At 35.9% G+C, this 14,731-nt stretch overlaps 1 protein-coding gene across 4 annotated transcripts in view; it reads left to right on the top strand.

The window, feature by feature from the left end:
• Positions 1–14,390, top strand: part of LOC140734531 (sodium- and chloride-dependent neutral and basic amino acid transporter B(0+)-like) — a 117,120-nt gene extending 102,730 nt beyond the window's left edge. Inside the window, exons 15-16 of one of the 4 annotated variants that reach the window (XM_073058620.1) lie at positions 7,532–7,579; positions 10,209–11,475. In XM_073058620.1, the coding sequence (XP_072914721.1) occupies positions 7,532–7,579; positions 10,209–10,244 (84 nt within the window). In that variant the 3' untranslated portion in view covers positions 10,245–11,475. The other 3 variants (XM_073058622.1, XM_073058618.1, XM_073058619.1) reach the window with 3 other exon arrangements.
• The last annotated feature ends 341 nt before the right edge of the window (positions 14,391–14,731 follow it).

Raw genomic sequence — 14,731 nt, 5'->3', positions numbered from 1 at the left:
AAGCTGTATCCATAAATTTAATAGAAAGTTTTAATGGAGCATGGTCAGAAATGGCTATAATATCATAATTACAACCAATTACCGATGGAATAAAACAAGAGTGAATAAAAAAAAATCAATTCTCAAGTAAGAATGATAAACATGTGAGAAAAATGAAAACTCTTTGTCCTTAGAATGCTGAAATCTCTAAATATCAAAAATTCCATTATTAGTCAAAAAAGAATTAATATAAGTGGCCGACTTATTAGGTAAAGTCTGAGTAGATATAGATCTGTCCAACAAAGGATTTAAACAACAATTAAAGTCACCACCTATTATTAACCTATATTCATTTAGATTAGGTAGAGAAGTAAATAAGGACTTAAAAAAATCAGGTAATCCACATTTGGATCATAAACATTAACCATAGCAACCTTTTTGTTAAAAAGTAACCCAGTAATTAACAAAAATCTACCATTCAGATCTGAAATAATATCGTGTTGGACAAATGCAATAGAGGAGTCAATAAAAATTGAAACTCCCTTTACTTTGGCATTCAAATTCGAATGGTACTGTTGATCCTTCCAAAACCTAAAAAAACATTGATTGTCCTCTTTCCTCACATGAGTTTCTAGTACAAAAATAATATGTGCATTCAGTCTTTGGAATACTTTGAAAATCCTTTTCCATTTAATCAGATGGTTCAAGCCATTATTATTCCAAGAGACAAAATTAATGGTCTGAGCCATATTTCTGAAATCAACCCTTTGGTATATAAAGGGTTAACCAAATTATGAACTCATGCACCCGGAAGAGGAACAAAAATTAGGGGCGGACCCGGAAGTGATGACATCACGGACATTTTGGTAGTTTAAAATCAGCCCAAATGAAAAAACTTAAAAAAAACTGATAAAAAGAACAATAGATTTAGAAAAAAAAAACCACCCCCACCCCCCACTCAAGAAGAGAAAGCTTCTCCCAAGCCTGGAGAAGGCTGGGAAGAAAAAGGAATGAAACTAAATCTACCCCCATATCAGCAGAAGGCAACTCCGTATATAAAGGAAAAAAAAGATCCATCCAAACTCCAAAAAAATAATGATCACTATACTAAAACAAACTTCTTAATATAATTGCTAGTAAAAAAAACCAAAAAGAATATAATCACTAGTAACTTATAAATCGGGTTAAAACCCAAACAAACCAAAAAAATTTAAACTGTGATAAGAAATGCATTATGGGAGGAAGATGAGAGAAAAAAAAGGCGAAATCAAAAAAAAGCAAAAAATATTTTAGAGAAGAAACCGCCATCTTAGTAAAAAAAAATTCACCTTCGAAGGATTAATAATAATGACCAAAAATAAAGTACAGTGGTTAAAGTAAGTAAAATAAAAAGATTAGTACGTCAAAAAAAAACTTTAATTAGAATATAAAATATAGAATAAACCTACACCAATAGCCAGAAACAAAATCTGGTTTTGGAAACAAAAACTGTTTTGTAACGATCAAAATCACTCATTTATTCAAAACGAGAGTCAAGCAGTAGAATAATGCTAATCCAGAAAGCTTCGAGCTTCAGATGTGGAGAGAAAAACACGCCGTGCTGCATTCGGAGGCGAGATTCTGAGCTTCGCAGGGTATAAGAGCGCAGGGTTTAGATTTTTCTCATAACATTCGGACATCAGATGTTTAAAAAGAAGCCTTGCCTTCATTACTTCTTGGCTAAAATCCTCCACTAATCGTAAGTCGAATTCTTGGAATTTGACCATTCCTAAACACCGAGCCACATGAATAAGTTGCTCTTTGACATGCACATAATGAAATCAGACAATTACAACCGGTGGTTTAGATGAAGAACTTGGTGATCGGCGCATAATTCTGTGGGCACGATCAAGTAACGGAGGACTGTCTGGGAATACAGAAGGGAACACATACTTTAAAAGTTGAGCAAAATACTTCGAGGGGTCCCCTTGTTCAATACCTTCCGGGAGACCAAGTATGCGTAAGTTCTGTCTTCTGGACCGATTTTCAAAGTCGACACTCTTGGCTTTAAGTGTTTCCACCTGTTTAATCGTCGAAGATAATTTCTGCTCCAGTTTTTCCATTATCAAGTCTCGCTTCCGAGTGTCCTCTCGCAAAGTTGCGATTAGAGCTTGCTGCTGGTTAACTACTGATTCAGTCTTATCCATATAATCCTGAAAAGCCTTTATATCTTGTTTGAAAATTTGTCGTTGTTCTTCAAATTTTTCATTTAAAAGCTCCAATAACATTTCATAAGTCAATTCAGTGTGCTTAGGATTGGTCTTCTTTTTCTTTCCGTTTCCGTTAGAATCTTTCCCAGGGTCTCGCCCTTTAGATCTCAGAGCCATTTCTGTACTAATTTCTTCAAAATTCACAATAGACTCTTAAAGATAAGTCCAAAAAAGTAGCAAGAATCTTTTGGTGTAGGTAAAAGTAAGTTAAATAAGGGTGATCATAGGTTAAAAAACGTAAAGGTTATGGAGCGAATCTGAAACAGTGCTCACTCCATGAGCATCTCCTGCTGACCTCTGTTCACCCTTCCTAAACTGACCCCACAATGTGGACTGATGCATGTTCTCCTGAATTCCCCTTCCTGAAGTTCACAAGCAATTCTCTGGTCTTGCTGACATGGAGAGTAGGCTTGTTGTTCCAACACCTCTCAACTAGTCTGCTTTTCTCACTTCTGTATACCTCCTCATCTCCATCTGAGATTCAACCAATAACAGTTGTATCAGTTGAGAATTTATAGATGGCATTAGAGATGTGTTCAGCCACACAGCCATTAGTGTAAGAAAGAGTGGAACAGTGGTCTAAGCAAACATCCTTGATGTGTGTTTGTGCTGACTGTCAGTGAGAAACAGATGTTACCACTGATCGGTACTGACTGTGGTCTCCTGGTGAGAAAGCTGAACATCCAGCTGCAGGAAGTGGTGCAGAAACACATGTTTAGAAGTTTAGTGGTTAATATGGAGGGGGTGATGGTATTGAAGGCCAAGACACAATCAATAAATAGTAGCCTGACTTGCACTAGATGGTCACTTTATTAAGTTTCTCCTGTACCTGATAAAGTGCCCAGTGTGTGTATGGTCATGTTCGCCCATCCACTTCAAGGTCCAATGCGTTGGGCATTCAGAGTTGAAATGCCCATGAGTTACTGTTGCCTTCCTGTCAGCTTGAATCATTCTGGCGATTCACCTTTGACCTCTGTCATTGGGGCACCATGGTAGTGTAGCAGTGACAGAGTTCCAGGTTAATTTCTATCATTCTCTGTAAGGAGTCACTGTACACGCTCCCTGCGTAAGGAGTCACTGTACACGCTCCTTGCGTAAGGAGTCACTGTACACACTCCCTGTGTAAGGAGTCACTGTTCGTGCTCCCTGTGTAAGGTGTCACTGTACGCGCTCCCTGTACAAGGAGACACTGTACGCGCTCCCTGTGCAAGGAGTCACTGTACGCGCTCCCTGTGTAAGGAGTCACTGTACGCACTCCCTGTGTAAGGAGTCACTTTACGCGCTCCCTGTGCAAGGAGTTACTGTACGCGCTCCCCGCAGCCTCTTGTACATCTGGGACAAACAGTCGGGACGCTGCTTCTTGGTTGACACCGGAGCGGAAATCAGTGTCTTGCCCCTGATGGGGTACAACACCTGCAACAGGAAGCCAAGACCCACCCTGAGGGCCGCAAATGGCAGCATGATACGGACCTACGGCACCCAAAAAAGTGCAGCTGCAGTTTAGCGCCAGCTGGTTCATGTGGGACTTCACACTGGCCACCGTGGCCCAACCACTCCTGGGGGCCACTCCACCTGGCGAAGGAGGAGTTCAAGAGGATGGAGGAATTGAGGACCGTACAGAGGTCCAACAGCCCATGGGCCTCCCCTGCACATGGTGCCCAAAGCAGCTGGGGGTTGGAGACCATGCGGCGACTACCACAGGCTGAACGAGGCTACATCATCGAGGGGCGCTGGCAACCCCTGGCGTTCTTCAGCAAGCACCTACAACCATTCGAACTCAAGTACAGTGCCTTTGACCAGGAGCTGTTGGCACTCTATCTGGCAATCGGCATTTCAGGTACTTCAGGTACTTCACCACGTTCACGGACCACAAACCGTTGACCTAAGGTGTCCGATCCCTGGTCGGCTCGCCAGCAGCGACATCTGTCCTACATCTCCGAGTACACGACGGACATCCAGCAAGTCTCGGGAAAGGACAACATCGTGGTGGACGCACTCTCCAGACCAGCTGTCCAGGCCTTGTCCCTGGGGGTGGACTATGCAGCACTGGCGGAGGCGCAGCAGGCAGACGATGAGATGCCCAGCTACAGGACCGCAGTCTCGGGTTTGCAGCTGCAGGACTTTCTCGTAGGCCCAGGTGATAGGACCCTCCTGTGCGACGTGGCTACCGGCCAACCTCACCCCATCGTCCCAGCAGCCTGGAGGCAGCAAGTTTTCGACTCCATAATGGATTGGCACACCCATCTATCAGGACAACTGTCCGACTGGTCTCCAGTAAGTTTGCGTGGCATGGACTTTGCAAGCAGGTCAGTGAATGTGCCAGAACGTGCGCGCAGTGCCAAACAGCCAAGGTGCAGCGGCACACTAAAGCCCCGCTGCAGCAGTTCGAACCCACCCACCGGAGGTTTGACCACATTCATGTGGATATCGTGGGTCCCCTACCAGTGTCCCGAGGAGCGCGGTACCTCTGAACTATGGTAGACCGGTTCACGAGGTGGCCAGAGGCGGTCCCGCTCACTGTCACATCTGCCGATTCCTGCGCCCAGGCACTGATCGCAACCTGGGTAGCACGCTTCGGGGTACCGGCCCACATTACCTCCAACAGAGGCGCCCAGTTCACCTCCAGCCTGTTGTCGGCTGTGGCCAGCCTGTTGGGAACGCAGCTACACCACACAACTGCCTACCACCCACAGCACGGACAGACCCCGACCTACGTACCCAAAGGCCTGCAGAACTGTAAGTTTGTGTTTGTACAAAGGGGCGGACACAGGGCACCGCTACAGCGGCTGTATGAGGGGCCATTCAAGGTGATCAACAACAACAGGTCCACATACGTTCTGACATTGGGGGGGCAGAGGAGGTTTTCACGGTGGACCGACTCAAACCAGCCCATGTGGACTTGGCGCAGCTGGTCGAGGTTCAGGCACCGTGGCACAGAGGCCGACCTCCCAAACAGAGGCTGATCCAGACTGTAGACATTGGGGGGTGTATTGCCGGTTCTGGGGGGTGGGGGGGTTATGTAGCGATCCACTTTCTGCGCAGGCGAACTGGCTCACAAATAGCCTACACGCGGGGAGAGACTTTGGTAACACACCCTCTGACGTCATTCCTGCCCGGAGAGGGCAGGCGCTAGGGATTAAAAGCCAGCGCCGCGAAGTTTGAATAAACTAATCTCAAAATGACTTACTGACCACGTGTCATTGTTTCTAGCTTTGTATGTAGTACATCGCTACAATGCCACATTTTCCCAGACTACATGGACTTCTTTTTAAAAAATTTTTTAATTGAATTTTCAGAGTCTCAAGATGGCACTCATGGAGTAAACCGCTTCTAGGCTTTGCTCCAAACCTTTTACGTCTTTTTAACCTACAAACACCCCTTAAAGGATCTCCTTATACTTATTCTAAAGGGGTCTAAACATACAGAATTTTTCTTTTTAACTATTTGAATCATTCTCAACTTGCTGAAATGTCTAAAGCAAAAGAATCGAAACAGACGAAAGAACCGATAACTTTAGAAACAATTGTGAAGCTTATAGAAGACAAATTTGAAGAACTGGAGAGAAAATTATCCGTAAAGCTTTTTCGGTATGATGAACGTTTGAAGCTGGTTGAAGAAAAGCTCCAGATACTTACACTGGAATCACAAAAACAACAAGCAAGTATTTTGGCTCTTGAAGAAGCCGCTCGCAAGAAAGATCGTATAATTGAAAAAATACAAGAGCAAACTTCGACTTCTCAAGAGATGGATCGTTATAAAGTTAAAATTACTGATTTGGAAAATCGCTCTCGAAGACAAAATCTTCAGTTAATTTGGATTCCCGAAGAATTTGAGAGCAGTGATCCTACCGTTTTCTTCTCTAAATTTCTAATGGATGTCTTGGGTCCAGAGGTACTGGACTCTCTCCCGGTAATCGATCGGGCACACCGTGTCTCCCGTTTTCGGTCTGATTCAAGTTTGAAACCACGACATGTAATTCTCCGGATCCATTACCCTCATACCAAAGAACGTTTGATTCGGGCAGCTCAGAAAAAGGGTAGGATCAGCTATCAAGAGTTTAAATTTCGCATTCTGGAAGATTATAGCCCTGAAGTCTTAAGGGCAAGAATGGCTTTTAGATCGGTTATGTCGAAATTTCACCAGAAAGGCTGCAAGCAAGCACTGTTATTTCCAGCTCACTTGAGAGTCACTCTTGAGGACGGAACTTTTCGGCTGTTTAAATCTCCAGCGGATGCTCAAGGTTTCCTGGAACAATGACATTCTATCGGGCTGACTAATGTAATTTAGCCTATAGATTTGGATCTGTTACAGAATGATGTTTGGTTTTTTTTTGGGTATGGCTTACATGTATTTCTTATATACGGTTAAAGCTCTTTTTGCTGGGTTTATTTTGACTTTATTATTTTTCCATATTATTAATCTATTAGCATTGAAAATAACTTATTAGGTTTTTTTTTTCTTTTTGCTTTTCTTTTTAAGCTGATATACGCTTTTTTTATACTCTTAACATTTAAATATTAAGATTTTTTTAAAAAATAAAATGGTGTTTCTTCTTCCCGACAGACTTCAGTGCTTGGAATGTCATATCTGTTTTGATGTGTTTGAAAGTTTTAAACTTTCATTTACAATACCAATCCAGTATTAGTCATTTATGGGTTTTATCGTTTTAATTCTTTTTTAACCCTTTTGTTTATATACATTTATAATACTAATTTTATATTTTAACTTTTGTTACACCAACCCTCTTTTATAATGTGGGTTGTTTGTATTTTTTTTAACTTTGTTATGTCTGAGATGCTGTCTTGAGACACGGGGGTAATTTTAGTATTAGATTGCTTGCTTGCCTCTTTTTGGCTTTTTTCCTGGGGTTTTGAGGGTGGAGGGAGGGGGATGTTTCTTTTTTCTTTTCTTTTTGTTTGCTTTCTGCTTAGTTTTATTTCATGGGCTTATATGAAACTACAAAAATGGTCACAGTGCCGTGACTTCCGGTTTCTCCCTGAACTTACTTCCTTCTTCTGGGTTCATGAGTTCACTTTTTTTTCAAACTTATGTGTTAACCGTAATAAATATTGTCAATATGGATAGGACTATTAACTTTGTTTCTTGGAATACTAATGGTTTAAATCATCCGATCAAATGGAAAAAAACATTCAAAGTATTCCATAGAATGAATGCTAATGTTATTTTTGTACAAGAGACTCATGTAAGGAAAGTGGATAGTCAATGGTTGTTTAGGTTTTGGAAGGGCCAACAGTATCACTCAAATTCGCAAGCCAAAGTAAGAGGTGTTTCCATTTTTATAGGTTCTTCAACTTCTTTTATACATCATGAAACAATTTCAGATCCGCAAGGTAGATTTTTGCTTATTACTGGTTTACTTTTTAATCAAAAAGTTGTTTTAGTTAATGTTTATGCTCCAAATACTGATTGTCCTGATTTTTTTAAATGTTTATTTACATCCTTTCCTAATTTGAATCAATATAGATTGATAATGGGTGAGGATTTTAATTGTTGTTTAAACCCTTTGATGGATAGATCCAAGCCAACCCAAACTCTTCCAAATAAATCGGCTTCTCTCATTAACTCTTTTATGATTGATTCAGCTATTTGTGAAATTTGGCGTTTTTTACACCCTAATGACAAAGAGTTTTCATACTTTTCCCATGTTTACCATAATTACTCAAGAATTGATTACTTTTTCATTGATCACCATTTACTTACAGATGTTATGGATTGTAAATATGACTCTATTACCATATCTGATCATGCCCCTTTGAAGTTATCTTTTAAGATGACGGATTCATATATTAATACTAAAGGTTGGAGGTTTAATCCTGTTTTATTGCAGGATTCTGACTTTGTCAACTTTATTAAACAGCAAATTGATTTGTTTTTCTCAACAAATTCTACAGCAGAGATCTCTAGTGGAACTTTGTGGGATACTTTTAAGGCATATATTCGTGGACAGATTATTTCATATTCTGCTGGAGTTAGGAAACGAACTAATTCTAAAATATTAACACTAGTTGATAAAATCAAAGCAATTGACAAGATTTATTCAATGACCCCTAACAAAGAACTTTATAAAGAAAGAGTGGAACTTCAAATGGAGCATAGCTTACTATTATCCTCCTCGATTGAAAGTCAGTTAATTAAATCAAAAGCCCAATTCTATACATATGGAGATAAGTCTGGTAAATTACTAGCTAACCAATTGAAAATTGCTTCGGATAAACGACAGATTACTAGGATTCGTAAACAAGATGGTACTTTGACGATTGATCACAAAGAGATAAATAAAGCCTTTCAAGATTTTTATAATTCCTTATACCAATCAGAATGTATTGGTATATACTTCTATAATAAATGAATTTTTAAGGAAATTGAATATTCCAAAAGTAACTGTTGAGGATAGTGTATTTTTGGATACACCTATTACTGAGTCTGAAATAGAAAAAGCTATTTTTTCAATGAATTCAGGTAAAGCTTCTGGTCAAGATGGTTTTTCTACAGAATTTTTAAAATCTTTTTCTTCCATACTTTCTCCTTGGCTTTGTAAAATTTTTAAAGATGCATTAAGTATAGGCAAACTACCACAATCTTTTTATGAAGCTTCTATTTCTTTAATTCTTAAAAAAGATAAAGACCCTACTGAATGCGCATCCTATCGGCCTAAATCCTTGTTGAATACGGATTTTAAGATTTTCAGTAAAATTTTGGCTATTAGATTAGAAAATATATTACCTCGAATTATTTCTGAAGATCAGACTGGATTTATTAAAAATCGCTATTCATCTTTTAACATTAGAAAATTAATTAATATTATTTATACCTCTTCATCTAAAATACCAGAATGTGTCATTTCTTTAGATGCCGAAAAAGCATTTGATAGAGTCGAATGGCCATATTTATTTAATACAATGCAACATTTTAATTTTAGTTCAAAATTTATATCATGGATTAAATTAATATACCCTTAGCTTCGGTTTTTACCAATAATCAAAGATCCCCTTTTTTTCAGTTATTTTGGGGTACAAGGCAAGGTTGTCCTTTAAGTCCTTTATTATTTGACATTGCTTTAGAACCCTTGGCTATAGCTATTCGCGAATCACCCAATATTTTCGGTATTACCTGTGGGGAGACGACGTATAAGGTATCATTATATGCGGATGACTTGTTATTATATATATCTGACCCTGAAAGATCTAATCCTGCTATTTCTTCTTTGCTTGCTCAATTTAGTAACTTTTCTGGTTATAAATTGAATTTTAATAAGACTGAACTATTTCCATTAAATATGCATGTTCCAATCTATAATCATGTACCATATAGAATTGTTACAGATTATTTTTACTTATTTAGGTATTAAAATTACTAAAAAACATAAAGATTTATTTAAAACTAATTTTCTACCTTTAATCGATCAAATTAAGCAACTTGCTAATAGGTGGTCTCCACTATCTTTGTCTTTGGTAGGCAGAGTTAATGCCATTAAGATGATGATACTACCTAAATTTTTATATTTATTTCAAGCATTACCAATTTTTATTCCTAAATCTTTTTTTGATATGGTTGACTCTAAAATATCTTCTTATTTGTGGCAGAACAAAAATCCTAGATTAGGCAAAAAATATTTACAGAAGCCTAAGAAGGAGGGCGGCTTGGCTCTACCAAACTTAAGATTTTACTATTGGGCAGTTAATATACGGTATTTAATATTCTGGACATAAGAATCGACTACAGCTGCTTGCCCACAATGGGTAAATTTGGAATGTAAATCTGTGCAAGATTTTTCACTGATCTCAATCTTAGGATCTTCACTTCCTTTTTCGTTACTCAAAATGAATAAACAGATAACTAATCCCATAATCAAGTATACATTACGAATTTGGTTTCAATTTCGTAAATTTTTTGGCTTGAATAAGTTTATGCTGTCATGTCCTATAATATCTAACTACTTTTTTCGGCCTTCATCTATAGATCAAGCTTTTCTTTTATGGAAAACAAAAGGTATAACATGTTTTTGTGATCTGTTTTTGGATGATAATATTATGTCCTTTGAACAGCTATCTAATAAATATAATTTACCTAAAACCCATTTTTTTAGATATTTGCAAGTCAGAAATTTTCTGTATAATGAATTAAAGTCTTTTTCGAAAGAATGTCCATTGGACATTACAGAAAGAATTTTAGCCCTCATCCTTGTCAAAAGGGTTTAGTAGCTATCATTTATAATATGATTATGAGTGTACAGCCTGAAGTATCTGAAAAAATTAAGAAGGAATGGCAAGAAGAATTGCATTGTCCTATATCTGCTGAGCAATGGGAAAAATTGTTATCATTGGTAAATTCATCCTCTATTTGTGCTAAACATGCCCTAATACAATTTAAGGTTGTACATAGAGCTCACATGTCTAAAGATAAACTTGCTCGATTTTATTCTTATGTTAATTCTACCTGTGACAGATGTCATTCTGATGTTGCTTCATTGACTCATATGTTTTGGTCTTGTCCTTGTTTACAAAATTATTGGGAAGATATTTTTAATATTATTTCAAGAGTTTTAAATATCAATTTCCAACCGCATCCTTTTACTGCAATTTTTGGTTTACCAATGATAGATAATAATCATTTATCCGCTTCATCTCAACGAATGATTGCATTTGTTATATTAATGGCTAGAAGATCTATTTTACTGAATTGGAAAGAAATTAACCCTCCAACTGTATTTCAGTGGTTTTCTCAAACTATTTCTTGTTTAAGTTTAGAAAAAATTAGAAGCGTGGTTTTTGATTCTTCAGTTAAATTTGAGGAAACTTGGAGACCATTTATTCAACATTTTGATATGAGTTAAATGGTCTGATCCTGAACCATACTGTTATTATCCTTAATTATTTGGATGGAGGTTCGGAGTTATCGGCACTACTGTATGTATTTAACATTATGCAATTGCCCATGTTGGTTAGTTTTTTTAAAGTTTTTTTTAAGTTTTCTTTTAGTTTTTTGGGGTTTTTTTTCTCTTTTTTTTGATTCTTTTACATTAATACTATGAGTTTGGGAGGCCTTATATATTGATTATTACATATCTGATTGTCTATTTAAACTATTAATTATGTACTCTCAAACGTTTTATATTCATATTTCACTAATGTTTTTCTTAAAATTAATAAAAAGATTTAAAAAGAATTTTCAAATAGGTTATAGAAAGAAAAAAAAATTATCAATCTTTCCCCCCTCCCCCTAACATATCCCTATAGAAAAAAAGAGAAGAAAAAAGAAAGAAAGTCAGAATGCCTGGATATCGGAAGATCCCCACATGCTCCATGGAGTTCATAATAGCTTTAATATGTATAATTATTTCTTTCCCCAGATAACCAATAATTTTATTTTTGGAGCACCTATATACTTAGTCCTATTTTTTGTAAATAAGGGCGCCAAATTTTCAGAAATATTTCATATTTATCTCTTAAATTATAAGTAATTTTTTCAAGTGGAATGCAGCTAAAAATTTCATTCTTCCAACGATCCATACTTAAGTATGAATCCGACTTCCAAGTAACTGCAATAGCCTTTTTGGCTACTGCCAATGCAATTTTTATGAATTCTTTCAGATATTTATTCAATTTGGATTTCGATTTTATCCCTTCAATATCGCCTAGTAAAAATAATGTTGGATTATGTGGAAGTTGTGTTCCAATAATTTGTTCCAGTAAAACTCTTAAATTTGTCCAAAAAGGTTACATTTTAAAACAAGACCAAGTAGAGTGTAAAAAAGTACCAATTTCTTGATTACATTGAAAACATTGATCAGATAAATTTGAGTTTAATCTATTTATTTTTTGTGGTGTAATATATATTTGATGTAAAAAATTATATTGTACTAATCTTAGTCAAACATTTATTGTATTTGTCATACTGTCAAGACATAATCTTGACCAACATGTTTCATCAATTTTAATATTCAAATCAGTTTCCCATTTTTGTCTTGACTTATGAATTCCTTGTTTAATTGCCTGTTTTTGAATCAAATTATACATACCAGAAATATTTTTTTTAATTTTTCCTTTATGAATTAAAGTTTCTATTTCATTAGGTTTCAGCAATAACATTGTTTGACCCAGTTTATCTCTTAAATAAGACCTTAATTGGAAATAACAGAAAAGAGTGTTATTTGATATTTTATATTTATTCTTTAATTGGTCAAATGACATTAATATACCTCCTTCAAAACAGTCTCCTATATATCTAATCCCTTTGTGAAACCAGTTATATAAAAGCTGATTATCCATTGTAAAAGGGATAAGCTTATTTTGAATTAAAGATCTCTTTGCTAATAAAGATTTCCTTATCTCATCTTCAACATTTATCTTATACCATAAATCAATCAAATGTTTTAGTATAGGAGATTCTTTCTTTTCCCGTATCCATTTAGATTCCCATTTATATATAAAATCTTCTGGTATATTTTCTCCTATTTGGTCTAATTCTATTCTAATCCATGCCGGTTTATCTTCATCAAAAAAAGATGCAATAAATCTAAGTTGATTTGCTTTGTAATAATTCTTAAAATTTGGTAATTGTAACCCTCCTAGGTCAAATTTCTATGTCAATTTTTCCAACGATATTCTTGACATCTTACACTTCCAAAGGAATTTCCTCACAATTTACTTAACTCGAAAAAATTTCTGCGGTAATTGTATTGGTAGTGTTTGGAATAAATATTGTAATCTAGGGAATATATTCATTTTTACAGCATTGACTCTACCTATTAATGTTATTGGTAACATCATCCATTTATCAAGATCCTCTTGAATATTTTTCAATAATGGCAAATAATTCAATTTATATAAATTCTTTATATCATTATCAACTCTTATAACTAAATACTTTATACCATTTATCGACCATCTAAATTGAGTTATTAATCGGCATTGACTATAATCTCCTTTAGTAAGAGGTAGAATTTCACTTTTATCCCAATTTATTTTGTACCCTGATATTTTCCCATATTCTTCCAATCTAGAAAATAATTTACGCAACGAATGCAATGGGTTAATTAGATAAATCAGAACATCATCAGCAAATAAGTTAATCTTATATTCCTCCTGATTAACTCTGAAACCCATAATATCTGAGTCAGTTCTAATTAATTCAGCTAATGGTTCTATCGCCAACACAAATAAAGCAGGTGATAATGGACAACCTTGTCTAGTTGACCTTGTTAACTGAAATGATGTTGAAATTTGGCCACTTGTCACCACTTTAGCTTTGGGGCTAGTATTTAAGGTTTTAATCCATTTTATAAAAGATACTCTTAATCCATATTTTTCCAATACCTTAAATAAAAAATCCCATTCCAATCTATCAAATGCTTTTTCTGCATCCAAAGCAACTGCCACACTCATTTCTTCCCTCTTTTGTGCCAAATGAATTATGCTAAGTAACTGAGTTACATTATCTGCCGATTGTCTATTTTTAATAAATCCTGTTTGGTCCATGTGTATTAATTTTGGTAAGTATTTAAATAATCTATTAGATAAAATCTTTGCTATTATTTTATAGTCCGTGTTCAACAAAGAAATAGGTCTATATGATGTTGGTTTTAAAAGTTCTCAGTCTTTTTTTGGCAATACTATTAAAATAGCTGTCGAAAAAGATTCTGGAAGTTTATGCGTTCTTTCCGCTTGGTGTATTAGCTCCATAAAAGGAGGAATTAATAAATCTTTAAACTTTTTGTAAAATTCAGGCAGCAAATCATCTTCTCCTGGAGATTTATTACTCTGAAGTGATCCTAGAGCTTCTTTGACCTCTTTTAATGTAAAAGGCATATCTAATCCCTTCTGTTCTTCCGAATTCAATTTTGGGAGAATTATTTGTGATAAAAACCTTTCTATCTCAACAATATCATTTTGTGATTCTGATTGATACAGTTCAGAATAAAATTTTTTGAAAGTTTCATTGATTTCTAAAGGTTTATAAGTAATTTTATTTACACTTGTTCTAATTGCATTTATCATTTTGGAAGCCTGGCCGTTTTTAACTGCCAAGCAAGAATCTTGTGTGATCTTTCACCTAGTTCATAATATCTCTGTTTAGTTCTCATAATTGCTTTTTCTGTTCGGTATGTCTGAAGTGTATTAAATTGTAACTTCTTATTAACAAGTTGTCTTTGTTTTTCTTCTGTCATGTATCTTTGAGATTCTTTTTCTAATTTTGTAATCTCTTTTTCCAATTGATCTATTTCTACCATATATTCCTTCTTAATTTTAGATGTATAACTTATTATCTGGCCTCTCAACTATGCCTTCATCGCTTCCCATAATATAAATTTATCATCAACTGAAAGTGAATTTGTATCTAAAAAGAACTGAATCTGTGTTTTCATAAAATCACAAAAATCTTGATGTTTTAATAATATTGAATTAAATCTCCATCTGTAAATCGATTCCTCCTTATCCATCATTATCATTGTCATTTCAAGGGGGAATGATCTGACAATATTC

This window comes from Hemitrygon akajei, chromosome 10, assembly GCF_048418815.1.
Source record: "Hemitrygon akajei chromosome 10, sHemAka1.3, whole genome shotgun sequence".
Classification (NCBI taxonomy): domain Eukaryota; kingdom Metazoa; phylum Chordata; class Chondrichthyes; order Myliobatiformes; family Dasyatidae; genus Hemitrygon; species Hemitrygon akajei.
This window is presented reverse-complemented; position numbering and strand designations above follow the sequence as displayed.